Source organism: Taudactylus pleione, unplaced genomic scaffold (assembly GCF_031769625.1).
Source record: "Taudactylus pleione unplaced genomic scaffold, aTauple2 ptg000216l, whole genome shotgun sequence".
In the NCBI taxonomy this organism is placed as follows: Eukaryota; Metazoa; Chordata; class Amphibia; order Anura; family Myobatrachidae; genus Taudactylus; species Taudactylus pleione.
This window is the reverse complement of record NW_028284618.1, coordinates 8,677,184-8,694,572: the sequence shown is the minus strand read 5'-3', so window position 1 is coordinate 8,694,572 and position 17,389 is coordinate 8,677,184. Positions and strand designations below refer to the sequence as shown.

General features: G+C 45.5%; 1 protein-coding gene across 1 annotated transcript in view; it reads right to left on the bottom strand.

Annotated features, from left to right (window-relative positions):
• Positions 1-318: 318 nt before the first annotated feature.
• LOC148517487 (ATP-dependent translocase ABCB1-like) overlaps positions 319-17,389 on the bottom strand; it is a 105,322-nt gene continuing 88,251 nt past the window's right edge. Inside the window, exons 22-28 of the mRNA XM_088478632.1 lie at positions 15,350-15,450; positions 13,980-14,120; positions 6,302-6,458; positions 4,641-4,838; positions 3,890-4,096; positions 3,220-3,366; positions 319-1,121 (exon numbers count right to left, since the gene is read on the bottom strand). Of these exons, the coding sequence (XP_088334758.1) occupies positions 921-1,121; positions 3,220-3,366; positions 3,890-4,096; positions 4,641-4,838; positions 6,302-6,458; positions 13,980-14,120; positions 15,350-15,450 (1,152 nt within the window). The 3' untranslated portion in view covers positions 319-920. The remainder of the gene's footprint in view (positions 1,122-3,219; positions 3,367-3,889; positions 4,097-4,640; positions 4,839-6,301; positions 6,459-13,979; positions 14,121-15,349; positions 15,451-17,389) is intronic.

Genomic DNA, 17,389 nt, shown 5'->3' with positions numbered 1-17,389 from the left:
GCATATCAAATTAATCAGCGGATTCTCATTAGGCGGTTTTGTCGCATCCAATTGTTAAATTTGTCCGACTAAGATCGAAAAAGGCGCTCGGTGCAAACCAAGTCGCCTGGGACCTGGCGGGCTGAGAAGGACTGTTTGGCGCGGCTGTGGCAGTATTGTATGAGGACACATCTGTAAATCTTCCCCTGGGACTGAGCTGATATCTTAATAAATAGGTCATTGGGGCACCTACAGTATATACAGTACAGTAAACCAAAATAAAACGCAACCAGTACAGAGTTTCAAACGCTAGGAAAAAGAGTTTATTTTTTTCACTGTTTAACGCAACTTAATTCTAGCGTTCAAATGGTAAAAAAAAAAATATCCTATATGGAGAGGTACAGTAGCTGCAAAAATAATTTAACATTTATTTGTACTTTAAATTATCTTGTAATTATAACGGCTTTTAAATAAGAAAACATTAAGGGATTGCAAAAATAATTGTAGCAAAAATATTGGCTATAGTGTGAATAGTGTGAATATACATTTCCTTTACTGTATTTTGGCATATTTAACTATCATTTGGAAAAGGTCCAACACCCGGCAGTACAGCACTCTCATTATCCTCCTCCCTATATACCGCCAACCTTGCCTACTGTCAACGTATACCTGCCGAAGAAATTAGAATTCACATAATCAATTTAATCTGATGTCATGTTCTAAAGAACATCACCCTTGTCACATTTTGCTGCCCCCTGTTGGAGGAATAGAGATACTGTATATTTGTACTTTGAATTGGTCCTGTTTGTCTGTCAGAGCAGTAATGTCCAGAGACTTGGTTCCCTTATGATCCTTAGTTTCACAATTGTACAATCCAAATCAGTAGAGGTAACCCATCCTCTGATACGTCAGGGAGTTCAACGCCTGGCCATGTCTCCACGTCATGTGGGTCCCAGCTGTATTGTGACCAGCGTGTGATAGACCCCTTTCTGCTGCAGCAGCTGTTGATGTGTCCCTTGTTCTACAACTTTCCCATTCTGGATCACAGCTATTTTATCTGCGTTCTGAATGGTAGACAGGCGGTGAGCAATCACAATACACGTGCGGCCTTCCCGTGCTTTGTCCAGAGCTTCTTGTACAACCTGTTAGTGAGAGTGAAAATACTTAGAACTGTTTACTAGAGATACGTAATCATAGTGCTCTGTGTATTGTACAGAAGTCACTGGAATGCTCTTTGTACTGTATGTTGGTCACTGGAATGCTGTCTGTATTGTATATTGGTACTAGAGTAAGCCAATATGGAATGAGGACCTCATTCAGAGTCTCTCACTAGATGCGATCGCTTGCCCCCAGCATATGCAAATTTGTCAAAGTGACGCCACGGGAAGCGATCGCTCGCCAAGGCATAAGCACGCCCACCATGTCTTAGCGAGCGGCCAGCGTACGCCCAATAGCACAGGCAGAGCCACCCACCAGCACGCGTCATCTCCAGGAAATGTATTAAAACATTGGTACATCGAGGACAATCGGAAGCGATCGCAGCACTTGTGGGTGCCTTACCCTACCGCAAGCACTGCAAGGACTTCAGTGTAAAAAACAGGCATGTGACGTGTACTATGACGCTGCGTGTTAATTATGCAAACCTCTAAAACGGCGTTGAAACACTCAGGCACGCCTGCGTTCGCACCTCCACTCCCCCGTTATTAGTGTCCTGCCCCTGTTACCACCCACAAACGACCTCTCCTGTCACTCATTTCAATGGGCTGTCTTTGCTGGGCGAGCGAGCGGCCTGCAATCGCACAGAGTAGTTCGCTCACGCGCAGAACGAAGCCATCGGGCTGCTTGCGAGCGCACAGCGCTAGCGAGAGACTCTGAAATGAGGTCCTGAATGTATTTAATAATAGTTCTCTGACATTACAATGTTTTATATAATTAATTGATTATTTAAAACCACACCCACATTAGACAAACCAAGCATTAATGTTCTATAGTGATGCCCATTTTTCCATTTCGGCATCCTGGTAGATAGCCTGGCCCACTTGCCCGCATTACTTCCCTTAGATAAAAGTTGACAGCCCTCCGCTGTCCAAAACAGTCACCACCAGCTTTGTAGTTATTATCCTTTATTTATTAGGCATCACACAGTGTACTCAGCACTGCACATAACATTAAAACAAATAACACAGCATAAGTACATGGCAAGGAAACAAAACATTACAATAAAACCATGGACAGTGAGGGAAGAGGATGGGCAATTGTACTATAGGAACATTTTTAAATGACCCTCAGGTCAGTATTAGCTATGCCCACCATGGAATGCAACTAATGATTTTGTGCCAAAGCTGGATTATTTGCTGAACCCATTACAGTACTTCTGTTCCATAAATATTTTAGGTCTATAAGGACTGAAAAATATAAGGACTCATTCTCCGGAACCAAGAATATGTAAGTACAGTATGTGTGATATAGTGTCACATGCATTAATGAGTAGTGACAGAGAATACTCACGTAGGATGTAGTCAGGTTACCGGCGGCCGCCATCCCGACACTGAAAGTCCAACGTGGGATAGGTGTTGAAATCCCGCTGCTCATCATACTGAACGAAGGTAAACCGGGTGTCTAAAGTTGTAGCCACGGGGGGGGAGGGTTAGGATTAGGAACCCCCGGGGGTACTTAGGGTTAGGCACCCCTCCGGGAGAATTAGGCTACGGAAAGGGGGGGTTAGGGTTAGGCACCACTAGGGAGAGGTTAGGGTTATGCACCCCCTCCGGGAGAGTTAGGTTTAGGGTGCGGGAAGGGAGGGTTAGGGTTAGGCACCAACGGGGGGAGGTTAAGATTAGGCACTGGGGGGGATGTTAGTGATAGGCACCGCTAAGGGAGGGTTAGGGTAGGAAGAGGGGAGGGTTAGGCTGCTTATCAGCCCCAGTCGGGATTTTGATCCCTCGGTCTTCCACTGTCGGTATTTGATCCGGCGACTATTCAGATGCCGGGATTATATACCGATTCCGTAGGCATAGCTCATATAGGGCACATAAATGGAATTGTGGACTGTGCAGAGTTATAGTTAAGAGTAAATGATGATAATGAGCATCAAACCAAGCATATGGATAGGGACGGGTGCCCCACAAAGATGTGCACAACTCTTAGGGCCTATTTGCGTTCAGTATCAGGTCGCTTGTGCATACAATTATGTTTAATCATGCTATTCACAAAGGGAATAACTGCAACTTTCTATCTCACCTTTTCACTCTCAGTATCCAGAGCGGATGTGGCTTCATCCAGGAGGAGGATTTTGGGCTCACGCACAAGAGCTCGGGCTATGGCGATCCGCTGCTTCTGACCCCCGGAGAGCTGGGTGCCCTTATCTCCAACAGAAGTGTTATATTTCTATCAGAGAGAAAAGGCATCGCAAGTAGGGATAAATAGATTGTACAGTTCTGGTACAGCACATCGCCACAAGCAATAAACATCATGCAGGTCACCTGCCAGCGCTTCCATAGCAGGCTAGGCCAACAACACACAGCACACGTGATGTTATGACATAACGGAACAAGCACTGGGAGCAGGAAGATGGGCTGTCGAGCATGTCCCATTTGTACCATGATTCTTCTTGTAAGTACAAAAGTACAACATATTTTTTATTTGAGGTGTATCCCTGTATGGTAGATGGGAGGCAACCTGTTGCTCTCCTGCTGTTGATGAACTGCAAGAACTAGTACTGTATGCCACAGCTTCCTCAGGCTGGCAGGGCACGCTGGAATTTGCAGGTCAAAAACTAGAGACACAAGTTGCATCACCGGCTATAGGGGTTGGGAATTTTTGTAATAAAGTCATGTAGCATCCAATCATTACTGAGAACATATATTCTACCAGCATGATGAGAAGTTACAGTAACAGGCCAGAGACTTACATCCGGGAGTGATTCAATGAAGCTCTGGATATTGGCTGCTATGGCTGCTCTTTCTATCTCTTCTTGTGGCACCTTCCTGCTGTTATCCCCATAGGCAATGTTCTCCGCTATGCTGCAGTCAAACAACATGGGCTCCTGGGACACGATACCCATCTGCGCTCGGAGCCACTGGATGTTCACGCTCTTCACATCACAGCCGTCTACACTCTAGGAAGAGGACACACACAGGTTAAACACCAAGATTTACATCCCTTGCAGTTCTGATTCAATATTATGTTTTTACTTGGTTCGAGAAAGTCCAAACAATTATAATCCACCTAAAAATACTCATGATGATAGAAAATCAGAACATATAATGGCCAATACTAAACCTCATGTACGCTTTGTCTGTCAAGCTGTTAAAGACGAAAATGTTTTATTTTAGTGATGATCCCCATCACAATGCATCAGGTAAGAGTCACAATAAAATGCAATTTCTCTAGTTATCAAAAGAGGAACCTATGAATAATAAAATGTGTGGGTTCCTTTCATATGATAGGGTAACACTACTGGAAATGATGTAATCAGAGCATTGCACTCCTGAGTATGGTTTTAGAGTACAACGCAGCAGGGAATGATGTTGTCCATGGGCTCAATGGAGCCAAAAACCATGTATACAAGGCCCAGTACTGTGTAGCTTCAACCAGTGTCTACATACTGTATAACTGCACCTGGGATAGTATTGATTATAAATGTAGAGATAAATATTTACCACTCCTCCATCTTGTGGGTCGTAGAATCTCTCCAGGAGCTGGACAGTGGTACTTTTCCCGCATCCGCTGCTGCCCACTAGCGCCAGGGTTTCACCTTTGCTCACACTGATGTCCAGTCCCTGAAGCACCTGCACATCCGGTCTTGTCGGATAATTGAACTGAACCCCCCGGAACATGACGTTTCCATCACACTCTGACTGCAGGCAATAAAGACAGTTAGTGCTTTCCTGCAGCTGACAGAGCATAAGTTACATATGGTATGCTAAATAAAAAGCAGAAAAACATTGCCGTCCATGGTATAGAGCTGAATCACCCGGCCCCTTCATTGGGAGCAGAGGGAAGAAAGCACAAACCTGCTGTCACTCCTTGGGTTTGCAGTCTGCCACTGCTGCAGTTGCCAGCAGGGATGGGTACAGGATGCCAGCGTCCAGGATCCCGACAGGGTTAGGATAGTCGGTAGGTGTCCTAACCCTCCCCGTCTACCTACCATAACCCTTCCTGCCCGGTGCCTAAACCCAACCCCCCCCCCTAGTGCCTAAACCTAACCTCACCCTCCCCGCACCAGAAACCTAACCGTCCCCCCCTAGTGCCTAACTCTCCCCCTAGTGCCCAACCCCTAACCCCGCTACTTACCTTCGGGATTCCAGCGCAGGGATTCTGACAGGTGTCAGGATTCCGGCGCCGCTATTCTATTCGCCGCCATCCCCTGTTTTGGGATACTGAACATATCCCGGCAGAAGGTGTCTTGACATTACGGGGGTACCGGGACACTACCTGTGACAACAGTGCTGCCACCCTTCCCTCAAGAGTCAATAGGAAAGAGACACAGGGAACAGTGTCTCCGCTGCCCGCTCTGATTCTGCAGACAGCCTGGTAAGGCTGGCTGAGCTGGGCAACTTAGAGACACAACTGCAGTAGGACATTCAATGCAGCTGCTACTAAAAAACAGATAATGAAAGTAATAGAAATACAGTACAGCATAAAGCAGCGGTCCTGTGGGCACTCTAGACAAACCACCTAGATTACAAAAATGCTTGTCTGGAAGAGGATCATTATATGACAGCATAAATTATGGAAGCAAGAAAACATGTACAGTATGAGATGAGAGGGCTAGACCCTCCAATATTTAGCATCCAATGTTTTAAAGTGTCGACTTGTATTCCAACAAAATTTTCAAACTACACGTGTCCTTACAAATGTTTGCTGCAGTCACGCCAGGTCCCGTGAGACTCGTTTAGCGCCGGGCCTGTGAGACTCTTCTAGCACCGGGCATCTTTTTTGCATCTTGTTTTGCCAAAAATGTGTCAAAGTCGCAATGTGATGCGACTGTGCTGATTAATTTGATATGCGACACTTGTATATCTGAGTCTCTGAATCTGTATACAAAGTGCTACAATGTAGCGGCCGCTGCTTTTGTTGTTCCAAGTTCCGTTGTGCTTCATATACAGACTCAGGTGCACACAGATATATAAGTGTCACATATCAAATTAATCAGCACAGTCGCCTCGCATTGGGTCTAAGAATAATTTTCGGCAAATAAAAGACACCCAACGCTAGCAGAGTAGCATGGGACCTCACTCACGCCTGGCAAATCGCGCTGCGTGGCGTATTGAGGCTAGATGTATGAGGACACATCTGTATTTGCGAAATATCTACTTACAGGCGTCTGACCAGCGGTGCTGTAACTGTCTATGAGAGGCTCCTTCTCCAGTAGGTTGAATATATGAGCCGCTGACATCATTGCTTTAGCGTAGTCTGGAGCGAAGGAACTGGTCTGACCCAAAGCCATTGCCCCGAATACAATGGCTGAGAACACCCTGAGGAAGTAATGGATTTCATTTAGCAGTGTGCACACGTGTTAAACCTCAGCACATTACAAAAAGGTGAAATGCAGCAGCAGATAACACATCATTAACTGAACTGAAATGCAAGGGTTAAAATACTGATGATAGTATGGCCCATAGAAAAAGACTATAGCATATGAATCCAAACTGTGAGGTGAGCTTTGCCAAGGGGCACAGGTCATTTGAACAAGCACTTTCTTAGCTATGCAATGTTTTAACTACTTAACTGACGTGGTCGTATGGAATGCGAATGCAGCCAGCTGTGCTTCAGCTGACAAGGGGCCTGATTCAGAGCCGCTCGCAATTAGCGCACGCTCGTTCAGAAAAAGGGGGTGGCTATTCAAATGAACCGTTCGCTCCTTGCGGTCTGTTGACGCCTCCATGTCTGAACGAGCAAACAAAACATGCGGACGTTTATTTGAAAAATACGCCCCCTGGCCGCTCGCATCATACGCCATGTCCACTATTTATTAGATTAATCGAGTACATCGAACAGCGTATGAACTGCTCGCTATTCTTGTGGTTGGTTTTTCCTACCGCAATCTTGCGAGCAGTTTTGGCTAAAAGACACCCATTTTACTCCAACAATTAATAATTGAAGACTAACTACAGCTACATTTACATTATTACCCAAAGCCACACTTCCACACACCTAATAGTATAACACTGTTCCAACACAGAGACCATTTGGGTTTCAGGGAACTTAACCCATATCATACTGTATTACTTCCCATTATTGCAGCATTCTGGGATAAGGACCATTTAAAATGGTGCCCAATTGGCACTGCCGACATAAGAAGTGTTGAAGTGAAGGGTTCCCACTTCCCTGGCATTGGTGTCTGTCGCTAGGGCAGAGGGAGAGACAGGCAGCTGGAGCTACTGGATTCAGATACAGAGCTGCGGTGTAGGCATGGCCATCTGTAGGTTATCCACTGATGATCACCATCAATGGTGCCATTGCTGGTTAACACTGATGGCATGAAACCATCCACAAGGAATCATGAATGGTTAGCTCCCATCCATGGACATCCCTGCAGTGGTGAACTGACTGCCATGTGCCAAAGGGAGAAGGCACGGGGCATAGTGATGCAGTCAGGGGTTGAGGCTAAGCATCCGTCCCTTGCTGCCTCATAGACATCAATGGCGGAGAACCATCGGATCTAAGCTATCGATGTCAAAACTATCAACTACAAACCATTGATGTTGATGGCTAAACTACAGTAAATAGGAAGCTGTAAGCCCAATAATAAAGCAAAAGGGGAGTGAAACTCTAAGTGAGGGAGGGCTGAGGCAGAAGAAGAGCCCCAAAGTCTGAAGTACTTCAAAGGTGTGAGAAAGAGATGCACAGCAGTGATAGAGAGATGGAGAGCTGTGATAACTAAAGCGATGCAAAGCAGTATCAGTGTTGTGTAGGACACGGCGATCTAAAATGGACCAGTTGGGTTGCGGCTGACGGGTTTCCCTGATTCTCATATTTGTTCTGTGGCTTTGGCAAAGGAGTTCTTGTTATATAGGTCTCCTGTTGCTGGCACTTGGTTGGAGCACCTTGATGGTGCTCTATTGACGTTGTACCAATCTAGATGCGTTTTTCGTTGTTGTATCTTATCCATCGATTTTGCTCCCGGGTGATTTTGGCACCTATGCGGCTTCAGACAGACTTTCAGAGTCCGAGATTAAAGCTCTTGGTCAGTGGAAGGCTGACACATATAAGTGCTATGTGCAGTAGAGCATTTTTCTCTTTCATTTGTTTGTTGTTTTACTTCTTGTTGATAAGGATTTTAGAACCCCATTTACCAACGAGTGTTATGTCAGTTAGCACTCGTTTTGAGTGCTATTTAGCTGAAAACAATTTATCAATGGGGCTTTGATGTTTTTTCTTAGTAAAGGTGCCCATCCACTAGAAGACAGGCAAAAGACTGCACAATTACGACATTGTAATCGTGTCAGTCTGTGATGTGCCTACACTGGGGATCGGTGAAATACCACCGGACCTATGTAAAATCCCGATGCCGCAAGCCCGGGACCAGTGAAGATCCCGACTGCACTAAATGTAAGTACTAACTAACCTAACAACCCCCCCAACCCTCCTTTAGGGGTGCCTAACCTAACCTCCCTCCCCTAGTGCCTAACCCTAACCCCCCTCTAAGTGCCTAAACCTAAGTCTCCCGGGGGGGTGCCTAACCATAACCTCCCCCCCCCCCGTGGCTGTCCGCACCCGGCTTACCTTCGATCGGGAGCCCGACGCCTGGCATAGATAAATTTACAGCCGTCGGGATCTCAGCGCCTATCATTAATCCCCTGCCAGGATAAACCAGTCGGGAAGCCGGCGGTTGGCATTTTGACCGTCAGCTTCCTGACTGCATCCCTTACACTGAACAACCAAATCGTTCAGTGTAGGCACATCAATCATCGGCAAACATACTGAACCTGACATCTATCATGTTTGCCCCATGATAGATGTTTAAACAACCAGCAGGAGCACGCATCGCTGGTCATTTTAGACATTTTTGCAAACGATTTGCAAACGATTGAATGATAACAATATCGCTATCGTTCAATCGCTCAACTTAATCATCTAGAATGGGCACCTTAACGCTGAGAGCGCTATGCAGTTACCGTACCTATACTGCAAATCAATGGAATATTGTATTTAACAACAAGCGCTGCTTTACAGTTATCGTTTGTTATGATACATTTTTACCTCTACATTTCTGCAGCGGTTGTTTAGCGTAGATGAAGCTCCACGGGTCTCCTGTGTTCTCGGCAGGCTGTATAATACCCCATAATCTCCCGAGTCTGTCCCGTCTCCTAGGCAACTGGCTATGAGACGGAAATAGCCTGTGTGTGGAGATTTATGAGAGGAATCTCATACGTCCCAGTGCACTCCGGTTTCCTAAACACACCCCCTTCATGTAGCCGCCCCTCCTAAACTTATCGGCGATGTTGTCAGCGTTGCAGGCTTCTTTTTCATTGCCATTCGCTGACAGTAGGGAGCTTGATGAGTCACGGTAAAATAATAAAAAAATACCACTGCATATGATAGCATTCGTTGGTAAATGGGGCCCTGAATTCGCTATTTTTCTTTAATTATTATATTTAACTTAGGAGCGTTTCCCGCTCGTCACCATTAGCTGTGGGGGCCTCAAGGGATTTTGCTCTGTCATTCCCCTGAACCTTGGAGGCTGATTGGCTGCGGCACTCTGGGCAGAATTTTCAGGTTTTTACCTCGGGCCATATTACATTTCCCCCTCCCTCATTTTCCTCTTCTTCATTTATTTTTGCCTTTTGTTAATTGTCTGGCATTAATTTGCTAACTTATCATATGATTTCTAGGGCATTCTTTTGTTTGCTGGTCCTATCACTCAGTTGTGGCCCTGGGGCCTTAGTTATACATTTGGGGGGAAAGGATTTGGGGGACAGGTCGCAGTGGACGCCCTGCTCTCCAGAAAGATTTTAGAGAAAGGGGGGTTTGTTGTGGAACATCCATTGATCCGTTTTGGGGATGCTCATTTGTTTTATGCTGATGGTGCATTTGACGTAGGAAGGTGTTTTCTTGTATTTGGAAAGTATTATTTTGGATAGCCTTATTTAGTTTTTTATGGTGGCGGGCCTGCTAGGGTGGTCGTGCTTTAGCGGGAAACAAAGGCAGTTCGGTGGCTATTGCGCTGCAATTACATAGGTGTGCTCCCTTTTCAGTACATGAATTAAGCTGATATTACCCTACTGGGTCAGCGGCAATGACTGTCTGGCTGGGCCTTTTTGTTGCTGTATTGACTGGGGAGTTGGAAACCTATCACTTGCCATTGTGAAGGGCAATTGGCCCTGCACTTTGTCATCCTGGTGGTGTAAAATTGGTGTAAGACGCATGGACACTGTCATTCTTTTCATATATATATATATATATATATATACACACACACACACATACATTTTTAAAATAAAAGTTTGAACAGTGTTTAAATCCATATTGTTGTCAGCAGAGCAGTAACACCGCCCTGTGCCGGCCCCTGAGTGTGAAGCTTCAAGACGCCATGCGCATGACGTCGCTCAGAAGGAGCGTAATCGGCAGCTCTGGTAAGTGCTCCTCAGGGCACCTGATCTACAGCATACACTGTGCATGGTGCACATCTGGAATGTCCACAGGATGCTCTGTGGGTGCTGCAGCAGCAATCCTGGCTGGAAGGTGCCGTTCCAGACAAGTGCCGTGGGGCGGCGACGGTGCTGCCCACGAAGCCTCTGTCGGGCGCCCATAGCTAGTTACGGCTCTGATTATAGTATAGTTTAAATAAAATGTATTTATACCAATCTGACTTGTGCCCATAGGGCATTTAATAAAGTGATGCAGAGCAGGGACAAAAAAAAAATAGAGATGCAGAGCTGTGACACATAAAGAGATGCAGAACTGTGACACATAAAGAGATGCAGAGCTGTGACACATAAAGAGATGCAGAGCTGTGACACATAAAGAGATGCAGAGCTGTGACACATAAAGACATGCAGAGCTGTGACACATAAAGAGATGCAGAGCTGTGACACATAAAGAGATGCAGAGCTGTGATACATAAAGAGATGCAGAGCTGTGACACATAAAGAGATGCAGAGCTGTGACACATAAAGAGATGCAGAGCTGTGACACATAAAGAGATGCAGAGCTGTGACACATAAAGAGATGCAGCGCTGTGACACATAAAGAGATGCAGAGCTGTGACACATAAAGAGATGCAGAGCTGTGACACATAAAGAGATGCAGAGCTGTGACACATAAGGAGATGCAGAGCTGTGACACATAAAGAGATGCAGAGCTGTGACACATAAGGAGATGCAGAGCTGTGACACATAAAGAGATGCAGAGCTGTGACACATAAAGAGATGCAGAGCTGTGACACATAAAGAGATGCAGAGCTGTGACACATAAAGAGATGCAGAGCTGTGACACATAAAGAGATGCAGAGCAGTGACACATAAAGAGATGCAGAGCAGTGATACATAAAGAGATGCAGAGCTGTGACACATAAAGAGATGCAGAGCTGTGACACATAAAGAGATGCAGAGCTGTGACACATAAAGAGATGCAGAGCTGTGACACATGAAGAGATGCAGAGCTGTGACACATAAAGAGATGCAGAGCTGTGACACATAAAGAGATGCAGAGCTGTGACACATAAAGAGATGCAGCGCTGTGACACATAAAGAGATGCAGAGCTGTGACACATAAAGAGATGCAGAGCTGTGACACATAAAGAGATGCAGAACTGTGACACATAAAGAGATGCAGAGTTGTGACACATAAGGAGATGCATAGCTGTGACACATAAAGAGATGCAGAGCTGTGACACATAAGGAGATGCAGAACTGTGACACATAAAAATATGCAGAGCTGTGACACATAAAGATATGCAGAGCTGTGATACATAAAGAGATGCAGAGCTCTGACACATAAAGAGATGCAGAGCTGTGACACATAAAGAGATGCAGAGCTGTGATACATAAAGAGATGCAGAGCTGTGATACATAAAGAGATGCAGAGCTGTGACACATAAAGAGATGCAGAGCTGTGACACATAAAGAGATGCAGACCTGTGACACAAAGAGATGCAGAGCTGTGATACATAAGGAGATGCAGAGCTGTGACACATAAAGAGATGCAGAGCTGTGACACATAAAGAGATGCAGAGCTGTGATACATAAAGAGATGCAGACCTGTGACAGATAAAGAGTTGCAGAGCTGTGACACATAAAGAGATGCAGAGCTGTGACACATAAAGAGTTGCAGAGTTGTGACACATAAAGAGATGCAGAGCTGTGACACATTAAGAGATGCAGAGCTGTGACACATAAAGAGATGCAGAGCTGTGACACATAAAGAGATGCAGAGCTGTGACACATAAAGAGATGCAGAGCTGTGATACATAAAGAGATGCAGACCTGTGACAGATAAAGAGTTGCAGAGCTGTGACACATAAAGAGATGCAGAGCTGTGACACATAAAGAGTTGCAGAGTTGTGACACATAAAGAGATGCAGAGCTGTGACACATAAAGAGATGCAGAGCTGTGATACATAAAGAGATGCAGAGCTGTGACACATAAAGAGATGCAGAGCTGTGACGCATAAAGAGATGCAGAGCTGTGATACATAAAGAGATGCAGAGCTGAGATGCAGAGCTGTGACACATAAAGAGATGCAGAGCTGTGACACATAAAGAGATGCAGAGCTGCGACACATAAAGAGATGCAGAGCTGTGATACATAAAGAGATGCAGAGCTGTGATACATAAAGAGATGCAGAGCTGTGACACATAAAGAGATGCAGAGCTGTGACACATAAAGAGATGCAGAGCTGTGATACATAGAGATGCAGAGCTGTGACACATAAAGAGATGCAGACCTGTGACACATAAAGAGATGCAGACCTGTGACACAGAGATGCAGAGCTGTGATACATAAGGAGATGCAGAACTGTGATACATAAAGAGATGCAGAGCTGTGACACAAAAAGACATGCAGAGCTGTGACACATAAAGAGATGCAGAGCTGTGACACATAAAGAGATGCAGAGCTGTGATACATAAAGAGATGCAGAGCTGTGACACAAAAGAGATGCAGAGCTGTGATAAATTAAGAGATGCAGAGTTGTGACACATAAAGAGATGCAGAGCTGTGACACATAAAGAGATGCAGAACTGTGACACATAGAGATGCAGAGCTGTGATACATAAAGAGATGCAGAGCTGTGACACATAAAGAGATGCAGAGCTGTGACACATAAAGAGATGCAGAGCTGTGACACAAAGAGATGCAGAGCTGTGATATATAAAACAATGCAGAGCTGTGATACATAAAGAGATGCAGAGCTGTGACACATAAAGAGATGCAGAGCTGTGACACAAAGAGATGCAGAGCTGTGATATATAAAACAATGCAGAGCTGTGACACATAAAGAGATGCAGAGCTGTGACACATAAAGAGATGCAGAGCTGTGACACATAAAGAGATGCAGAGCTGTGATACATAAGGAGATGCAGAGCTGTGACACATAAAGAGATGCAGAGCTGTGACACACAAAGATCTGGAGTGGAGAATACTGTATGCAAATATTTATCAGTTAACGTTTATCATTTTGCAACCAAATAAGTTGGACTTGTGTAAATAAAACAAAGCTATTTTGTGATAGAGACAGTCCTGCCCCCACCTTACTGGTACTGCACTATCAATAAGTGATATCACCTGCCTCCACGATTGGTGATATCACTGATGAAGCAGAAGAAAGGAAGTGCATTACCTACCCCGGCACTCCTATGGGCTATGGCTAATGTGCTATGACTGTATTACCTACACAGGGGGTAATACATTTGATAGCCCACTGTATTCGGGAAAGACACATATAACTGCATTCATTTCAATGAATCCCACAATGTGTAATAAAGGTGTAAAATGTCAATAAAATTTGGTCCTAGCACAAGGAAGCTTTGTAATCGCAGGAAACGCATACTTACAAAAACACATTTTCTACCGTGATGTGTCCATTTGCTACCAGCCAAGCACCGAATCGGAAGCACCCGGCATAGGCAAAGAACATGATGGCTTGAGACAGCCCGAAGGTCAGTCCGTGAATGTGCGCTTTCTTAATGTTATTCCTAGGGATAAAATAAAAATAATAACTTGCTATCTATTTAATTGAGGGGGAAATTTATCAAACCTTCTAAAAAGTAGAATGTGTTTCCTTACACTCACAAAGCCTATAAAGAGGACAAGTGACGTTATTACCCATAGCAACCAATCAGATTGTAGCTAGTATTTATCTAGTACATTTTTTAAAATCATAGCTAGGATCTGGTTGGTTGCTTTTAGAACGTTTGATAAACTTAGTACTGTTCTTTAGTAACAGTGTGTCAATAATTTTACTGACGTGTTACTTAGCAGTATGCGGATTAGACACATAGGGCCTGATTCAGAGGTGGACGCAGTACCGATGTTTGCGCAGTTGGCTGATGTTTGTTTATGTATTGCGCATGCCTCCCAAAGCTTACCGCCGGGGGACACATAACAAATTTGGTTGCAGATGGATGCAATTTGGGTGGGCATTCCTGTAACAGGGGGGTGGCTAGTCAGGCACGGATGTGTCGTGGCCAGCGACTGCTTCTTTTTTCGCAGTTGTACTGGCAGCGGCGGCCATGTTCAGCCAGACATTCTGAGCAACCGTAGGGGTGCAGCTGATGTGTGTCCGATGGTGGGACCTGTTACTCAAAGCGGGAGAGTAGAGCCACAGCCGGCAGGCGTCTCTGTATGTATTCCACCAGCTGCGGCATTAGCATAAAGAATCAGGCCCACAGATGGAATGGGTACGAGATGCTGGCACTAAGGATCCCGGCGGTCAGAATCCCAACGCCGGCATCCTGACAGGGAGGGTTAGTGTCCTAACCCTCCCACTCTTCCCTACCCCTAACCCTCTATCCCCGCTGCCTAAACCTAACCCTCTCCCCCTAGTGCCTAAACCTAACCTCCCCTCTAGTGCCTAACCATCCCCCCTTAGTGCCTAAACCTAACCTCCCCTCTAGTGTCTAACCCTCCCCCCTTAGTACCTAACCCCTATCCCCCTTAGTGCCTAACCTCCCCTCTAGTGTCTAACTCTCCCCCCTTAGTACCGAACCATACCCCCCTTAGTGCCTAACCCTTCCGCTTAGTACCTAACCCTCCCCCCTTAGTGCCTAACCCACCCCCTAGTTTCTAAGCCTAACCCTTCCTCTAAGCCCACTATTTACCATCGGGATTCCGGCACCAGCATTCTAAGTGCCAGCATCCCAATTGTTGGGATTTTAATTACATCCCCCACAGGCGCACAAACACACGTTTTAGGTTTTCTTACTTGTAGGGTAATACTAATTTTTCATCATACATGGCCTCAAACTTCCTCTCTCGTGTTAGAGAAACAACAGTGCGGATGTTTTCCACAGCATCGATGGCGATCTGTAATGGTAAAAACAGTGCAATTATCACTAAAAGGTTCAATGTCCACAGTTTAAAAGCAAATACAATATTCCAGCCAGTTTACTACAGAGCACTGCTTAATAGAATATTGTGAGGTGCATTTTCTTTCCTATGTGTAAGAGAAATATATATATTATTGTATTAAAGAACACAGGGCCTGATTTGAATTGTACGCTAATCGCGCTGTCACTGCAAATGTGTACACAGATGTGAAAATATGCAAATGTTGCAGACAGCGGGAGATGTATAGACCCACCCACCTGCGGCATTGCAAAGCCAAGCATTGGCAAACAAACACGCAGCATTGTTCGCGGATTATACGATTACCGCTGTTCTGAGAGAGTCTATGGTCCCGCAGAATGACTATAGGAACTGAGACAACGTCATCGGGATGTAGTTAGCAGACCGGTGGAAGGCATGCCGCCGCCTGAATTCCGACGATGGAAGGCCGACACGGGACTTAAGATAGGCGTCCAAATACCGTCACCTATCTAAATCCCGACGCCAGAATTCAGAAGGACGCCAGCCCAAACAAGGTAAGTCCCGGGCGTCAGTAGTTAGAACCGGAGTGAGGATGGGGGGGGTGTTAAGTTTAGCGGGGTTAGGGTTAGGGCTTTTGGGTTAGGCACCCCAAAGGGGGATGGTTAGGGTTAGGCACCACTGGGGGGGTTAGGTTAGGCACTGAGGGGAAAGTTTGATTTAGGTACGAAGGGGGGAGACTTAGGTTTAGGCACTAACGGGGAGGGTTATGGTTAGGCTACAAAAAGGGAGGGTTAGGGGGAGAAGGGGGGAAGGTAAGTACACGCCATCGGGATGCCGCGGTCGATATTATGACAGGAGGCATCCCACTGACAGCATTACATACCGATTCCGCCGTGGTCACAAATGCAGGGTGTAACACAACCCCAAAACGGTTGTGACATGCCTGCTGCTTCTTTGTAAAATTATCATTAGCATGTGGAGTCATGTATGGTGTCCAAAGCTATTACTCTGAGGAATAATTACTGTACAGATGTAGCCACGCCTATCGATGCTGCGATGCGTCGGCACGTGAGCATGCATGGCGGCATAGCGCAGCATTCCCCAGGCTGCGAGCACTCGCAGCCGGTGTTTACCCCATTGAAGTCGATAGTGTCCGCATGCATGCACACGCCATAGAGGGGGAACACACTAGTTGCGCCATCCATGCCGCAATGCGCTCGCATCGAGGGATAGATGAGCATGGCTACATCTGTAGTTGGCAAAGGGCTGCACAACTACATCGCCAGACGAAGGCCAGATTTGGGGGGAGATTTATCAAACCTAAAGAGAACAAGTGGAGGTGTTACCCATAGTAACCAAGCAGATTGAAGTTATATCCAATTTACAATGGAGCATTAAATCGCCTAACTTACATTGACCCAAAAAGAAATCCCCTTTAAGTGGGGCTAATTAAATAGCCCCCAGGGGATCAATTATTGCGCTGTAATTTACAACGGAGGATTGAATTCCCCCATCAATACCTTTTCCTGATCCCAGGGAAACGATAATATTATTCAGTGCATACTCCTGATATTACTGTATATTGTCAATTTATGTTTCACTGTGCCGTGTATACTACAGTATGTTGTAATTTCCTGCGTATTAGAACAGCAGTTTGCGCAACTCATTCGAAACTATACATGCTTTTACTGTATATACGCATTTTTGCATATTAGAATGTTTTAATTACCATAGGAACCTTTATCTGAATTTCTTGTTGACTTCAAGCAGTGGTTTTTATTAGATTTATAACAAGCTTTGATACATCTGACTTAAAGGGGGCAGTTTAAATATCTCAAACTCACAAGTAAGTGCGGTTGTAAGCCGCACTTACGGAAGCGCCGGACTTCCTCTTTTTTGTACATTCATCAGCGACTCCGGGGCAAGACTGGGCCGC